Below are 17757 nucleotides of genomic sequence, written 5' to 3'. Positions count from 1 at the left end.
CTCTATATCTGTCTCTCTCTCTTTTTAAAACAACTTTCCTTTGCATTAAATCTTGTTGCTGATGGCCATGCTAGTTTGAATTTTCTCTGCTGCGTTTCTCTCCACTACAATTTCACAGTAGTTATGTACTCCTTCAGTCCCATTTTTCAGAATCTATTCATTGATATTTCATACAACATTATTTACAAAATTTAATAAAACATTTATAGCTAATATTCAACGGCTTTTTCATCCCTACTCTTTAATCAGTTACACCAATCAAAGAGCAGTGATGTAAAGTTATAGAAGCTTTTTTAAATCTTGTAAAAGTAGTTGACAAGTTTTTATAAAAAGGACCAGCGGGAGTATTTAGATCAAATTTTCACGGCGTAGTGTTAAAACTTAAAAGTCACGAAGTCTGAACCATGAAATTTAATTTGACAGTTCGCCAGTAGTCTATTATAAAGAAACTGATGGCTGTACGAGGACAACTCATCATGTGCAAGAACCAGTTGATGGTTTTTATGCCATGTCAGCATCCCCGACCCAAACGGTGGTCTTGAAAATACAGGACAGGCTCCATTTTCGGTGCTTCATATTTTCTATTCATTACCTAATCCAACGAAATTAGCGACAAAGCGTTGCTGGTTGAAATTCCAGACATTTGACCAATGTGATTCGCGTGAAGGGGTTGGTCCTTGGTTCATAGCAAACAAAATATCAGTAATATAAAGAAAACGCCTTAGCAGACAAAGCGATGCAATGGCCCAATTAAGAAGGAAATCCCACTGGCACACCGAATGAGCCAATCAATTTCAATGTTTTTACAATAAACTGTTAAATAATTCATCTTAGATTATGCCTAGAAAGAGTCATCAAGTTTGATCTTTGGTCCAAGATTTGCTCAGAGCTTTAGAGCGCGCAAGCCAGAAAACCTTCTAGAGAGATCAGGATTCAAATATCCTTATCCGTTTGTGGGCCAACAATGTTGTTGCTGGATCCACGGATCTTAAATGGGTGAAATTAAATATAGTTGCCAATAAAATTGGGTTTAATAGATACGGATTCAAATGTCATTACTAACATGAGATGTCTTTAATGAATAATATCTAAGTATCTCGGTTAATAGACGTTAAACCTACGCTGACCACAGTGGGTTTCCAAAGGGCAATCTAAACAAGAGAACAGGTCTAAACAAAGTGAGTATCCTTCAATTAATTAGGCCTCTATGCGGTATACCTTAATAATTTGGTAACTTTGGAGCAGCAAATTTCATCAGGTTTGACTGTGCTCAAGACATCAATCTTTGAATCAAAAGTCTTAGATCCTTATTTCATTATCAAAAATGCTTTATATCTTAATAATCCACGCATAATGTGAAGAGAAAGTGACTAATTGATCATCGAAGAATTACACAGTAACAGGATCGGACTCACATGCCATGAAAAAGACAAGTTCCTTTCATTTTTGGATAATTTTTGGTGGCATTTAAATTGGGCATCTCTGTTTGATTTCTCCTCGGATTCAGAAGATCAGAAATGGCTGAACTGAGCTCCTTTAGCTCATGTTTAATCTCTGCCAACTCGCTATCCTGAGTAAAAAGAATCACATTTGAGGCGTATCTCCCAATTTTCTCTGCTATATTTACACGCAGATCCCATGCTTGAAATAAAAACTAATCCAATCTTGGATTTCTTGATAACAGCCTACAAGCTAACTACACTCAAATTCTCTGTCTAATTCTTGTGCGACACTCTTCCTGAAATGGCTGCTAAAAGTGCTGATCTGAAATTGGGATCCTTGGTTAACGAGGTAGCCATCTGTTCCACCAAAACCTGAGGGACTTCAGACGAATCAAGCTTTGGCAGTGAGTGTGTGGATTCATTGAAGGACTTAGACCTTGCCATGTCAACTGTAACTTTTGGAGGAGAAGGCCGCAGAGAAGATGATGTTAGGCCTCGGCTTGAACCTGATCCTGTTGCCTCCATTTGAGAAGGCTGTGGATGATTATGCTCTCCTTCATAAGTTGCCACCACAGTGGACTGATCATCCACACTTCTTTGAACCTGAATAACCAAACAAATACACAACACTTGGCTTATTTTTCTTCTTTTATCCAATTTCCTTATGATTAGTTCATTATTGGTACTTTAATTTACCTTCTTTTTGACAGGGCAAGAGGGAGCAAAAGAGCATTTGAAATACGCTCTTGGGCAAGGGTTGTCTCTGGTCACCTTTTGCCCATATTTCCTCCACTGATATCCATCTTTCACAATCTGGAATCAGAAATGAAAATACATATTTAGTACTCATGTTGAAGGATAAAAACACAAGTGTTGATAAAATAATATTAGTCATGTCTTTGGCTTACAAGGGATGTGTCAGATGCTGGTGTTCTGAAATAAAGTTTAGAGATTTTTGCTTTGATGATCTCTTGTCTTGGTTTCTTGCTTGATTCTTCATCAGTTGAGCTGCTCTCTGAGTTATTGTTTCCATCAGCCCCAGTTGGATTGCCATTGTTATTGCTGCTTTCAGATTTCCTCTTCTTTGGTGGGCTCATCTCCTTTTCTGAATTACTGTTCTTTCTCATATATTCAGAGAAATGGTTCCTCAAAGTATTGTAATTATCACACATCTCTGTGAGCATGTCAGTCAGCTTCTTGTTTTCTGCACTCACCCTCTTCAATTCCTCCTCCAGATCACCATTCGCCTGAAAATCCATTAAGCTACTTTAATCAGACATAAGTCATACACAAGGAACTAATATAATCAACCAGAGATCAGTAGAAGTTTCCATAACCCAGAAAAGAGAAAACACAGATTCCAGAAACAACGAACTAACCTCTTGTCTTGAAGGAAACGACTTCAATTCTAATGCAAAAAAGTTGCTTTCCACCTCCTTTTTCTGAACAACACAGAGGAAAGATTTCCCGCATCAGTAAACATTCAAACCATATCTAAGCACGAGAAGACACAACAAGACATGCTCATTTTTTTACTTACAGGAATCTCTTCATTGACTCCTGAATTAGGATTAAGGTTGAGGTCCAAGGAAGTGTTAACCAACGACGAATAATCCATAGCAGAACAAAGTCAAAAGAAGACGGCGGCTTTACTAATCCTCAGTCGAAACAAAAGACCTTGTCGAAGCAAAACCCAGAAGATAAAGTATTCAATAAACTCAAAGCCTCAAACTTTCTGCACTCCTGTGACTGAACAAAGCGAGACACATGCACATATGCAGAGCCAGGAAGGTCAATTTGAGGGAGGAAGCTGAGAAGGAGGCTGAGAGAGAACCGGAAACCAGCGGCTAAAATTGCTGGCACATGTGCCAATGAAGCAAGGCTAGGGCTTTATTTATAGCGCTGCTGGATAAGAGGAAACGTGTTGAATTATTAGTATTTTATCAAAAAGCAAGGGACCTGAATCTGCTTTCTCTTTTTTTTTTTTTTAAAAAAAGGGAATATCCATTTGATCGGCAAGTCGGTGAGTTTCTGAGTTTTGAGAAAAGAATATGGAAGAGAATGGAAGAAATAAATTCAAAGTCAAGCACGCCTTTCAAATTCAAAAGACTGTTCAAAATAGTAAAACCTTGTGGATCCGACTGGTTTGACGTGTTACCAGGATGTATGTACAGAATCTCTTTGTACATATATATACATACACACACGCACACCCTCTTCATAATATAAAAAATTATTTAATTTTTTACATATTAAAAAATAGAAATTTAACTATTAAATATGTCATGATAAAATTTTCCTATTTTATTTCTTAAAAATAATAAATTTATTTTTGATATTATAATTTTGATATTTATTATCTTTCTCCTCTCTCCTACATTTAATAGGAACGAAAATGAAAAAAATCATCTTAATTATCTTGACAACATCTTATATTTTAAAGTATAATTTTCTTTTAACTAAGTCTTATATTAAGGTCTGAAGAGAGTATAACAACCCATGGCTGTTGATTATGGTAAGTATTAAATGTATCTTTAATTAATTTAATGATTAATCAGAGGAGAAAATAATTAAAGCACAGTGATTATCTTGAAAACTCAAACTTCTATATGTTGACCGGTAAGGCAACTTGATTTGTCCTGGTATTGAGCCAGGTTTATAATCATATTAAAATGGAAGATGGACTATGTGTCTGTGTCGTGGTGGGCCCCTGTGTTTCAATATGGTCACCGTTACAATTCCAAACATTTTTCACGTTGCATGTATTCTTGTTTTTTGTTCTGCTTTCTACGCGCTTCACACACACACTATTTTTGGGCATGCTTAGGTGTGAATACATTATATTCCGTTCGGTCCCAAATCCTAAATATAAGAATCTGTTTAGTTTTTATTTTGATTCTGGATATAAAATTTTAATCAAATTTATTTATTATATTTATCTATTTTTTTAACATAACCTTTGTAATAATAATAGTTCTAATCAATACACTTAAATGATAAAAACATTTTAAAAAAGATAATATCTATTTATTATACATAACTAACGTGACTAATTTTCTTAATCTACTCAAATTAGTTAACTAATTCTTATAATAAAAAACCGAAGGTAGTATTTAAATTATTACATCTTGAACTTAATATTAGAGCGGGTTGACTAATTTAAATGGATTAAAAAAATTAGTTTAGTTATTTATAATATATAGGTGTTGTTTTCTTTAAAATATCATTACTAATTATGTGTATTAGCTAGAACATTTTAACATGTACAACTATTATAAGGAGTACTTGGAAAAAAAATACATAAATATGATAGACAAAGTATGTTGTGATCTTATATTTAAGATCAAATTAAAAGCCAATCTAACTCTTATATTAAGAACCTGAGTTAGTATATAAAATGAATATAACATACTCCTCCAGTTCTAAATATAAGACCCTCTTTTTGTAGTGTGAAAAGGGTCTTATATTTAGGACCGGGAGAGTATATACTTTATATATATAATAGTATATATATTGCAAAGTCGTATAGTTTGAGAATTTTTGTCTCCACATCATATGTATACCGACCAGATAAATTGTATCAATATGTCTTTCGGATTTCATCAAGTCAAAATGAAATTGTTTGGTCACAATATTTTTCTACCGTATTGTTCACGGAGTTAATTAGTTAATTAATTAGGTCTGCGTTGACCTTTAAATTCTCAAGAACAAAAGGAGTATATTAAGTACTACCTCCTATCCTTAATATAAGATCTTGTTTGACTTTTATTTTGGTTTTAAATATAAGACCATAATCCACTTTGTCTCTTATATTTATTTTTTTCCAAGATAGTCTTTCAAATAGTGGTAGTTTTAGCCAATAAACTTGATAAGCAAGAATATTTTAGGAAAAACAACACTTATTTATCACAAATAACTAATTTAACTTCTTTTCCTAATTTACTTAAATTAGTCAACTAGCTTTTATATTTAGAATCGGAGGTAATATTAACCTTTTTCGAGTTGACATATACTCCCTCTAGTTCAAGATATAAGCTAAACTTTCTTAAAGAGGTTATGTTTTTTATAAGATAATATTCACTTTTGTCTAAGTATTTAATGAGTTTTTTTCAATTTTATCCTTATATATTCTCTTTCCTCTTTAATTCATTTATTACATCTTTTACTTATTCTCTTCATTAATAAGGGTATATTAAGAAAACCAAATATATGCCTTACACATTTATTGTTTTAAATTGATTTTAATTAGTTTCTTAATAAATGGAATGGATAAAATTTCGTTTATACTTTGAACCGGGGCGAGTATATGGTTTGTTGGACTGTAGGAGTAATATTGAAGTCTTCGTTGACAAGTTATTTACGAAAAAACTCATACACACACACACGGGCGGGCGCACTGCACTTAACCTTATATTAAAATCAAATTGGTCTGGTTTGATCGGATACAGTTATATTAATTAAGTATATAAGGTTAAGTATCCAAATTATTAAGATGATTTTAATTTTTTTTAATAGTTTTTCTATACAAGTATAATCATATTTATTGACAAATTTATAAATGAATAGTTGACCCACAGATTAATTTCCACGTGAATCGAGGTCCCAAAAAAAGAGAGATTGTTCGAATGAAAGGCGCGTCTCCTGCTAGAAGTCAAAAGCCAATTTTAACTTTCCTTTTGGACTTTGAATGTTTCTATTATTTCCCCCTCCTTCGATATGAATTAGAAAATACTCCTTTTTTCGTTATTATATGGTGAAGGATATATATACATACATATATCCGCAATATAAGTTTTTTCTAAAAGAATAACTCGATCTAAAATATACGTAACTTGAAAAGTATTTAATAATTATTTATTGATTTTGTTCCTAGAATTAATGTTTAAATGTATTTCCTGTGTTTCTCTCTCTCTCTCTCTCTCGTAATCTCATTTGCCTTTACAATTTCATTTAATATGAGTAAAATTAAAAAAAAAATTAAAAACAGATTCAACAAGTCAACTACCATTTTTTGATACTGAATCAGAGTAAATGATAATACCTCCAGTCCTTAATATAAGATCTCGTTTGACTTTTATTTCAGTCATAAATATAATATTTTAATCCACTTTGTCTCTCATATTTATTCACTTTTTTCAAGATATTCCTTCTAATAATAATAGTTCTAGCCAATAAACTTGATTAGCAAGAATGTTTTAGGAAAGACAACACCTATTTATTACAAATCACTAACTTAACTTATTTTCTTAATCTACTCAAATTAGTATCATGGAGAGGAAGGAGTATGTATGGATTACCTAGTAAAACCATATTTAACCCATAAAATAATTGACCTTTCAAAGATTAACAAATAATAAAAAGGAAATGGACCGGTCAAGAATTGACGCGTGCACGTACATGGCGAATCAGAATCATTTTTGTGCAGTAAGATAATTTGAACTAATAATCACATTTGGTTTAAGTAATTGTATGTGGACTTACCATATAATTATGCCATCTCCTGCGGTATTTAACAGTGGTCTATGTGTGACCTTTCAATCTGAACAAGACCAAACATCTGCCTAGGCCACCGTGGAAAAATTAAATGAACGAGTTGACGGTGTAAAAGTTTTAATGTTTTATCACGGTTAAACAAAAAGATCAATGCTCATCTTTCCTTTTCACTACTAATAACTAAGAATCCCACAAAACTTAGGGTTGAATTGTTTATTTTCATTATTAGATCGATTTTTTTAATTACATTTGTTATTTTATTATCAAAATACATATGTGTACTTATAAATTCACTTATAAACTTGAATCAATAAATATAAGCCTTAAAAATAATTTTTTTTAGGTAAAGTAGCATCTAGCATTATATTCTGATGTTATTTATGGCATATCCAACACTTTAATATTATTTTTCTAGCACATTTAACACTCCCTAATATAATATTATTTTTCAGTTACTTCCAATATTCTAATTTTATTTATGATTTAAGGTGCTGGATGCACTATAAATAAGATTATGGTATTAGATCGCCGGAAAAATGACATCAATATCAATATACTGAACACACCACATAAATAATATCAGAATGATAGGTATACTAAGAAATAATATTAGAGTGCTCGATGTTATTTTACCTTGAAAATTTTAGAAATTCAGTCCTAAAAAAATCTCTTACAAGTGAAAGCAGGGAGTAATTTAATTATGATTGGTTTTGACACAGACACAAGAGGAAATGAATGAGGATGGAAATCGTGGAAGGTGAAAAATGAAGAGATGGATGAGAAAGAAAGGTTGGCGATGAAGTTCAATGAACTGACAAGGCTGAAAAAACCCACTTGGGGGGGGGGGGGCTGCGTTCCCATTGAATAATGGTCCTCAAAGGTCCTCCCACGTCTCTCATTTCATTTGTTACTATATTTCCAATTTCAATTAGAATTCAAATCTCACGTGCCTTTGAATTTTAACTCTTCCATTACTATTACTACTCTTCTAATTTATACTCCCTACCTACTAGCTTCCTTACCTTGTTTCTTATTCCATTCCCCCCCCCCCCAATTACTCTCATGCTTACTTTTCTAACTTCATATCCAAATTTCCACTCGTTTATTCTATAATTATGTTTTTAGCATATTCCATAACATAACCACGTCCACTTGATCAAAAGTCATTCTCCTTAGGTTTTTTGGGTAGAGACTAAGGTCTCCAATATCCTCAACATATATTTTTTTTTTAAAAAAAAGTATCAGCAGGTTAAGAATATTTTAAAAGCGAGGGAATCATACCTCTTTTATGAAATTTTATATATATGTCAACGGCTAGTTATCTCAATGATAACACCACCCACCACATTTGGATAAGGTTTCAGGTTTAAACCCCACACTGACATGTTTGTGTGTGTATACATTACTTTTATTGTATCAAAAAAAAATGTATCTCATTTTTATATAGAAATAATCATGATTACAATATAATTTATCTATATGTATATTTAGGATTATTTAATCATTTGAAAATATGTCAAATTAAAAATATATATATATCATGGGACTTAGCCTAATTAAAATTAATAAATAAAGGCATTTATTTTTTTCCCCCCTCCCCGTGCAAGTTGGTCGCTCATCAGGTTCTCACCTGCTCGCCCATGCTTGACTTCAAATCTGGCTGAATTTGGTGGGTCCTTTTTTTCTTTCGGTCGTTGTTTGTTTTCAAACCCACACGCAGATTTTAATAAATACTGCCACTTGCGTTTACTTCCCTCCCTGTGCAATTTGGTTGGTCCTTTTGTCTTTCGGTCGCAGTACTATCTTAACTGTGCGTGTGGTATGTGTATTTTTAATATCCTCAGCAAATAAACCAATATTCCCATATTGCAGTAACAGTGGTGATATTTGACTTCATGTACAATCCACTTAGAACATTCATATCTCACCGCCCATTTTCAAAATTCTGCCTCTACTACTTAACATAAAAGTCAAATAACTAATTTAAAAAATTAATTAAGTTAATTATTTGTGATAAATATGTGTTGACTTTTGTAATTAAATTATCCTCTTAAATTATGTGCATCGAAAATATCTCTTATAGGAATTTCACACTACTACAAAAAGGTTTCTTTTCGTCTGCTCTAGAGGCCTTTGTTTCATCTTTTTAAAGGGGAGATATAGACAAAAGAAACATGAATAGTAGTTAAATATTTGTCTTACGTCACATCCATATTTGTCTATCCTACTGAAATAGATGAATATGCAGCCCTATATTCAAGGAAGAACAGATGAAAATCATTTAACAATAGACAATTGAAAATTAAATGTAATTAATAACTTTTTGGCTTAACATCAGCGAGAAAAACGTGAAGGAAAAAAAAAAAGAGACAAAGCACAAAGGTTTAATAAGACTTGCTCCCATGATACATCCCCTACCAGCATCCAATATCCATCCTCATTTTGAGAAATTTTAGTTTGGCCAAAAGCCACCCATATGCACCTAAATGACAAAAAAAAAAATTGAATAGTTCGTATATTCATCCAAAGAAACTTTCAATGCAACTGGGATTCTGTACAGAGCCACACAAAAGACAATCTATTGCATTTCTACTACGGAAACAACAATGCAATTATTAATTTGAATGTTTCAAAGCGTCTAACATGACCAAAATAAAAGGATAAACTAACAAAGTATATTAGGGAAAGAGGGGGAGGTTTGGAGGGGGGAATGACTGCAATAATTTATCTTTTAACTACTATAACAACAAAATATGAATTTAAACTATTTCTTTCGTTTAAACAATAAAAAGTATCATTAGATAAAAGTTGACAGCAAAGGATGAAGCAAAACTGTATTTAAGGATGGAAGAAATAATTTTAAAAAAAAAAAGATATTCAAAACCACCATGATGAAGGTAGTCATTATGTACTCTTCCAATCCTTAATATCGGACCTAATTATTGAGTTAGTTTTGGTCCTAAATATAAGACTCATTTCTCATATTTATCAATTTTTTCTAAATTACCCCTATGGATACTCCCTTAACTATAATCAAATAGAAGAGGAAGAGGGGGTATTAAAAAAGATGATTATGGTATTTTAGAAAAAACGTGTCACATTTCTTATAATTAACTAAATTACCTAACTTCCTTAATCTAATCGAATTAGTTAAATGGATTTTATATTAAGGATCGGAGGAGTACTATTTATTAGGTGTACATTTAAGAAGGTAACATAATCGTGTATCATCATACTCATATTTTAATACTAAACAAATGAGCCTAGACTGTAAGCACTATGTTGGGTTCTAAGCTTCAGATAATTTATGAATGACAAAATGTAGCATAGAATGGAAACAAAAATAAACATTAAGAAATGATACAGAAAGTCCCTCAATCATCCATAATGTTTCCTTTGAGATCTCTATTTAAGTCCTTGAATAAATGGTTTGGTGTCGACTGAGAGGAACATAGAGATTTGAATATTAGCATTCCTAAAAGTATATGAGGAGAATTTCCAAACAGTAAGCTTCTGGTATAAATAGATATACCTCTTGAGGCATAAGTCCCTCATTGTTTGAATTACTGTCACTAATGATTGCAGTACGTAATCCGCAATATAATAGAATGGCTTGCCATTTCTTTCGCTAAATCACACACACATCTTCAAATAATATCTAAAGGTTTCTAAAATTCAACATAGAGATTAAACATTGAGAATACTTAACATTCAAACACACATATTCCACTCAAATTTCTTTCCTAGACATTTTCACACACACCTTATGTGCATTAAGGTTCAAACAAGTTCACCAAGCATTTTAATCTTTAAATGAAACCCAATTAATGTTCAATACTTCTTAAATGTAATTCTTATAAACAATCAATTTAGATAGAAAACCTACACACCCACACAAGACTAACATTCATCCCTTTCAACACCCACAAAACCCACAAACACACATACCTTGCATGGAAGAAGAGGAAGAAACAAGGCATCGTCACTACTAGAAGAATGAAGAGTGCGATTTAAAATTTAACTACCAACTGCTTGCTTAAAACTAAATTCTTAATTATTTAGTATTTTCATTCACCTAAGTTAGCACTCAGCTCTATTTAATTCACTCATATATAATAGCCTCCACCATTTAATATTTATGTCAACATAAAGTTTTTACCATTTGATTGGTTGGGGTATTTTTATATATATATATATATATATATATATATTGTGGGATTTGAAATAGGATAGTTTTTTTAGAACTTTTTTTTTTTCATTCACAAAACTTGGATCCGAGACTTATTCAGATGATTTGAGGCCCCTCATTGATTCGCTTAATCAAATCACTATCTGTATCAAATAAAATTATTTATACAAAGTCAAGCTGCTTGTGCTTCAAAATTGTATGTTCAATGTGGAGTTAGTCACCCTCAATCATTATTATTTTAATTCCCAGATGCCATTGACCTTCTAGCTATCAAAATTCAATTCTAATGTGAAAACCCTTTAATAATAATGTGTACTTGGACTTAATCAAATTATTTTGAAGTAATTATATTAATTAATTATTTGACTTCATCGATATATAATCACCCACTTGGACTATATTTATAAAATAAATTTCAAGTATTAAGAAACCAGTTAACATACAGTATGCTGATATTAAAATTAAGTAAATATATATGTATGAGTTAATTAAAAATTGTAATAAATTTTAATAATATTTAACTAAAACATCCTTATATTAAAATGTTATGTCTAATAAAAAACAAAAATGAAAAAAAAAAAGGTTGTAAGACATGAGCTTAGCTTTGGCGGACACTATTTATTAGTGGCAAAAGATAAAATGATATAGAATTAATCATGTTATATTAAAATTAAAAATGGAAATAAAATTTAAAAACAATCATTATTTTAACGCGGAGGTGGGACTGAATTGTCATATGTATATGATGGGTTGTTGACTATCCTATCCTGGCGTATATAAAGGCAAAATAATAATTAATATGAATAATATTTTATAGCATTAAGCCTGTGAATCATGCATGACGTTTATGACGGCTTTTTATTAATTTATTAATTAATTATTACTTGTTCATTTTGGACTGAATTCATGCATGTCGCCTAACTTGTCCTAAAACATCATTATTTTTCTACTAGATTTGATAACTTTGACTCTAAACAGAAAGGGAAAAGAATGTGAAATATACTAATATTGGGCGATGTCAATGAGTTTATTAATCAGTTTGGTTCGGTTGTGAACCAAAATCAAACTGAATCCGACCAACATTTGTGAAAATGTGAATATATTCAATTTATCATGTTTTTTCAGCTTTCATTGATTAAGTTCTTGTTCATTATACTTTTTTTTAAAAAAAGTTGATTAAGTACTTATAATTTATCTCAATTTTAATTTTAATAAAGTATTTGTAGATTATTTTGTTTAAACTGAGTGCTCATATTTGAATCTATTATGCATATTAATTCTTAAATGTAAAATCTTTTTTCCCGTATAACTCAAAATATTCTCAAGTCATTTTTTATTTAAAACTAATTTCTATTGGGTCGGAGTCCTCTCAACAAGCGTATTTTTAGGAATTTGAACTTATATTCTCTTCCTTACAGGATTGAAACCTCTTATCATTCCAACCAACAGCTCGTTGGTAAAACACATTAATTTTAATTTAGAAAAATTTCACAAACTTTTTAATATTTTTTCATTTCATTTAACATCTGTGCGATCCTTCAAATAAAATTTTATGAAGTCGTTTAATTAAAATTATCAGATCAAACAATAAGAGTCAATTCAAACAAAATAAACCACATAGGTCTCTGATTTACAATTGATAAAAACTATAAGAACACATGGATTAATTTGTTACAACTGCCAACAGTATGTTAAATCTAATTTTTTTGTTAAAAAAAATTTAATTTTTTGCCCTCTTTTAAAGTAAAAATTAATTATTCACAGGACGATAAGCAAAAAATAAAAAAAGACAAGCCGAAAAAGGAACAGGAAGAAGAAGGGGCCAAGGGATCCCTGGAAGCAGAATGTCGCTGAAAATTAGAAGCGGTTTTCTCTGAAAGTTTGTGTACACATGTGCGTGTTTTTCATTTCATTTAACATCTGTGCGTTTCTTCAAATAAAATTTTATAAAGTCGTTAAATTAAAATTATCGGATCAAACAAGAAGAGCTCAATTCAAACAAAATAAACTACATGGGTCTTTAATATTTATAATTTACAAATGAAATCTTATAATTAGAACCGGAGGTAGTATAAGAACACATGGATTAATTTGTTACAATTGCCAATATGTTAAATTTAATTTTTTTTGTTAAAAAAATTTAATTTTTTGCCCACTTTTGAAGTAAAAATTAATTATTCACGGGATTATTACATGTTGATGAAAATAAAGAAATATTTGCTTAGTTGACGCAAAAACTCAAATAATAATGATATATGGAGAAAAATGATGATTTTTTTTTAACAAAAATGAAGATAGGAAAAAAAACAAAAACAAAAACAAGCCGAAGAAGGAACAGGGAGAAGAGGGGGCCAAGAGATCCCCGGAAATAGAGCTGTTGAGAAAATGAGAAGCGGTCTTCTCTGAAGAAATGGAACAGTCAACAGACCCAACCCGCACGAGCATATTCAGCCACGCGCGTGTCAAACGTTCTACTTTTCCCTCTCTTCTTTCATCATGCATGATGTATTATTTCGCGACCCTTATTCAACTATTTAACTCTTTTAAATAAATTAAAAAAACACATGTCTAGTAAAATTTAACTTTTTTTCCGTCATAACACATATTTATTGTATTTTTACGAAGAATTCAAATTTATGTTATCATGCTTAAAACTTATTTTTCGTCATAACATAAAAGGATGTGTTTGATGTCATTTAGGTTCGAAAACGGTGATGAAACAAAGTTTAGATCAAAAAAATTTGATCTATCCTTGTAGAATTATTTTGGGAAAACTAATAACCCAATCTTTATAGTCTTTATTAGTTTTGATTTGAGTCTCACCTAAAAGTTTATATGGAATCATAGTATTACTTGAGTCTTTACTTTGTTCACCTAAAAAAAGAATTTTTTACTCTTGTTTTAACGGTACATTACTTCCAGTTCTTAATATAAGATCTATTTAACTAATTTAGAGATATTTAAAAAATTAGTTAAATTAGTTATTTATAATAAATAGATTTTTTTTCTTAAAATACTCTTATTAATCACATCTATTTGAATTACCCAATAATAGCAACTGGTTAACATATGTAACTGCTATAGAGACAAAGTAGATTGAGATATTATATTTAAGATCAAATTGAATGTCAAACTAGCTTCTATATTAAAGACCGGTAGTAATATACATAGGGCAATAGAGATTCAAGTCTTGACGTGAGCCACACACCAATTGAACTGGAGGCAGGGTGGAACTTATTGCCGGTCCAAATATTGAAATTTGTATCAAAAGTAATTAACCATCTATAGGCTAAAAATCCTTAAATTCTATTACTAGAGTCACAACAAAGAAAACATAAATGCTACTTGATTGTATATAATATTTGGAGCTTATGTTATCGGCTTTATAAAATTTCCACGAGAAGCCATCTTATATATATATGTAGTTTTAAATGGAGAATTTCAAAGGATAATTTTATACATGAAAGTTTGTGTACATATCCACACTTAACATTTCAATATTTACAATCATGGACAGCTTTTAAAACTTAGTCATATCAAATATTAAAATTCCAATTAAAATATCATAACCTTATATTACAAGTGGTAATATCGCAGGTACAAGATTCAAGGCATGGATGCATGCATGTAGAACCTTATTATAGTCTAACATATATAGCACACGTACTAATTCTCAAATGCATTCAACCACGTGAATAGAACTGGAATTAATATTAATTAATTAGGTAAAACCGCTGAGAAAAAGGTAAGAAATTAAGCTACCATTGGGTAGAAGAATGCATGCATATAGCTAGCTAGCTTTTGATTAATTCCTGTCTACGTCCAATTAATTTTGACCAGTGTTAATTAATCCCATTAACAAACCGTTTACTTTATATGCCTTTTTACAATAAGTACCTTCGCATACGCAAATTCTCCTCTCGTTTTCTCTTTTCAATGATGTTGTGATTGTAGTTTTGAAATGTTAAAATAATTTTTGAAAAAAATGGGTTTTAACGACCTTTTTTTCAAATTATATATTATTAAATTGAAAGGATCTTATTAAAAAAAGGAGAGAGAGAGAGAGATAAGAATGTATGATTGATATGGTGGTGGGACTGGGATTGGTCTTCCTTCAAAATTTGACGTGATTTAAGTGTATAGAAGTAGTTGATGAGTGGCAGCTTGACTTTGTAAAATGTGATGGCCCCGTGGACACACCCTCAATTAATAAAATTCACATAATATATTACCACCTCCTGTTTTTAATATAAAAATTTGTTTAATTTTTAATTTGATTTTAAATATAATACATCATATTTATTTATGTTTTTAAATAATCCTTTTAATAGTTATACATGTTAAATATTTCATTAAATGACACTGGATTAGTAAAAATATTTTAAGAAAAACAACACATATTTATTATAAATAACTAATTTAATTAATTTTTTTAATCTATTTAAATTAGTCAATTTTTTTTTATTTATTAAAATTCACTTGTTCAGCGCTTTCAAATACGGAATGCAACAACCCCAGAATTCAAAAGCATGCCACAAAACCAGACAAAAAAAGAAGCACGAGGGATTGACTTCCTTATGACCAAATTCCAAAAAAAAAAAAAAAACTCATAATTATCTCCGTCACTTTCTTTTGTCGGCCCCCCGTGCAACACGTTTAATTCTATAAACACTTTATTTACGTCTTATCATCTTTATCTAACGATAATGAAGTCTTTAGTCTTCCTTTTTAGTTATTACTCTCTCTCTCTCTCTCTCTCTCTCCATATTTTGGCTCATGTGACATTTAGGTTACTTTAAGAATAATCAACCTTTTGTTTTGCCTCTCCTCTTCATTTTGCTTATACAAATCTATTCATAAGCCAGTGACCTTATATGCTTCCATTTTTGGAAATTTATCAAGGCTTTCATTGTTATTATATAAATTTGCAACATATGAAAGGCCAAAGGTTTTGAATTTTTTTAATTAATTAATTTCGATTTATGTGTGCTAATTAAAGCAATATAATAAGCCCCTGGTTTATGAATTATGACCGTGATTGCTGATATAAGTGCTGACAATATTATTGTTTAATTAATATATATATATAAGGCATTTAGTCGGTGTACGGCTTTAATTTGGCCACTTAAGGTTGGCGTGAGTTTAATTAATTATTTTGGGCTCCACTATATGTGATTTTTTCATTGAATATCGTAATTGTTGCCAAAATATTTCATTAGCTCAAAAGTTCGATGGGTTTGTCTGTGGATATCAGCCGCAGATTTGTTTGTTTGTTTTCGTGGTTAGCCGCAGTGGGAGTCATTGTTAATTAGTACTCGTATTACTTCTAATCTTAAATATAAAATATAATTTACAGTATAATTTGTACTATAAATTAAATATTATATTTAGGATTAGAGATGATATTATGATATGATTTTTTGGTTTGGCAACTTATTGATCAATGTGGCTACATGCGGAGCTTATGGGATCATCCTAAAAATTGCAAGTGAAAATATGACATTTGGACGGTTAAGTAAGAAAACATTTTTATTTTAAATCACATTCCTATTAAAATAATTATTTTTTTTTCAAAAAAAAAAGGAGATTTGAATGGTTGAAATCAGATCTGGACATAATAGATCTGATTCTGTTGATAATAAGTACCCAAAGTCATTCGCTTTACATTTCTTCCTCTTTAATACCACCTCAAGTCCTTTCTGATTCTGTAAACTACAAATAAAATCTTATAATTAGGATCAGAAGTAGTATGGCTTGCCTGCCATCCACACTAGAATAAATGAATTTTCGAAAAAACCTGCTAGCGGAGGAAGACCTCCTAAGGATAAGAGACATAGGGCTAAAGAGAGAGCAAAAAAAGATCTTTCATATATAATCCTACATGATCTCAAATGTTAACAGTTTCGGTACGCAAACCAAATGATACAATGCAAGCATAAGTTCCTAGATTCATGAAGATATAGAACAGTATAAAAGTTATCATGCTTGCATATCCACCATTCGAGTCTCCAACAATTATTTCAATAATTACATATCCGTTGCTTTCCTCATGGTCACGGGGTGCCTTTGTGCTGTCGCTTTGGGTTTCATGGTTCACGGGGTGCCTTTGTGTTGTCGCTTTGGTTTTCATGTTTCGCGTGTGATTTTGTTTTCCTTCGGCTCTTGTTTTGTCCTGATGACCTTTCCAGCTTTAACGGAATACTTAGCCCTTAAATTTATCAAAATCATACTTATTAATCATACCCCAAAATTAAATTCAACCTTTTTAAACAAATACTACCAAAAGAAAAGGTCAATTTAAATATCAACGCGATAATAGAATATATTTCCTAATATCCACACAAGGTGACAGTGCAACTTATCATGACCTCCAAGTAAATGTTCCTTTTTGTTAATGGCCAATCTTTTTATATTTCTCATTTGTAAGAGAGCTCAACTGGTGATATCTTCCTTTTTGTTAATACACATGTAGTATTATTTTTATTAGAAATAATTCTATTTGAGATATTGTTGGAGAGTAAACATAAATACCTCTCCCAACAATAATTAATTAATGGGATCTTAATGAGCGCGTTACCGGTAGATTTGTTTAAATGTGATTGTCTTGGCCCAATAAGACGATTGAGCCCAATC

The 17757-nt window shown here is 30.9% G+C and overlaps 1 protein-coding gene across 1 annotated transcript; it reads right to left on the bottom strand.

Annotated features, from left to right (window-relative positions):
• Positions 1 to 1356: 1356 nt before the first annotated feature.
• Positions 1357 to 3311, bottom strand: LOC114739081 (probable WRKY transcription factor 40). Its single transcript, XM_028927136.1, has 5 exons — positions 2983 to 3311; positions 2822 to 2884; positions 2351 to 2689; positions 2139 to 2255; positions 1357 to 2045 (listed from the first exon to the last, which is right to left on the bottom strand). The coding sequence occupies exons 1-5, from the start codon at positions 3058 to 3060 to the stop codon at positions 1716 to 1718; spliced, it is 927 nt and encodes a 308-aa protein (XP_028782969.1). The 5' UTR covers positions 3061 to 3311; the 3' UTR covers positions 1357 to 1715.
• Between the last annotated feature and the right edge of the window lie 14446 nt (positions 3312 to 17757).

The sequence above is a fragment of the Neltuma alba genome, unplaced genomic scaffold (assembly GCF_004799145.2).
Source record: "Neltuma alba isolate B1F8T4 unplaced genomic scaffold, ASM479914v2 tig00013762_pilon, whole genome shotgun sequence".
Lineage (NCBI taxonomy): Eukaryota > Viridiplantae > Streptophyta > Magnoliopsida > Fabales > Fabaceae > Neltuma > Neltuma alba.
Note: the sequence above shows the minus strand (reverse complement) of the source record. Positions and strands in the feature narration are given on the sequence as shown.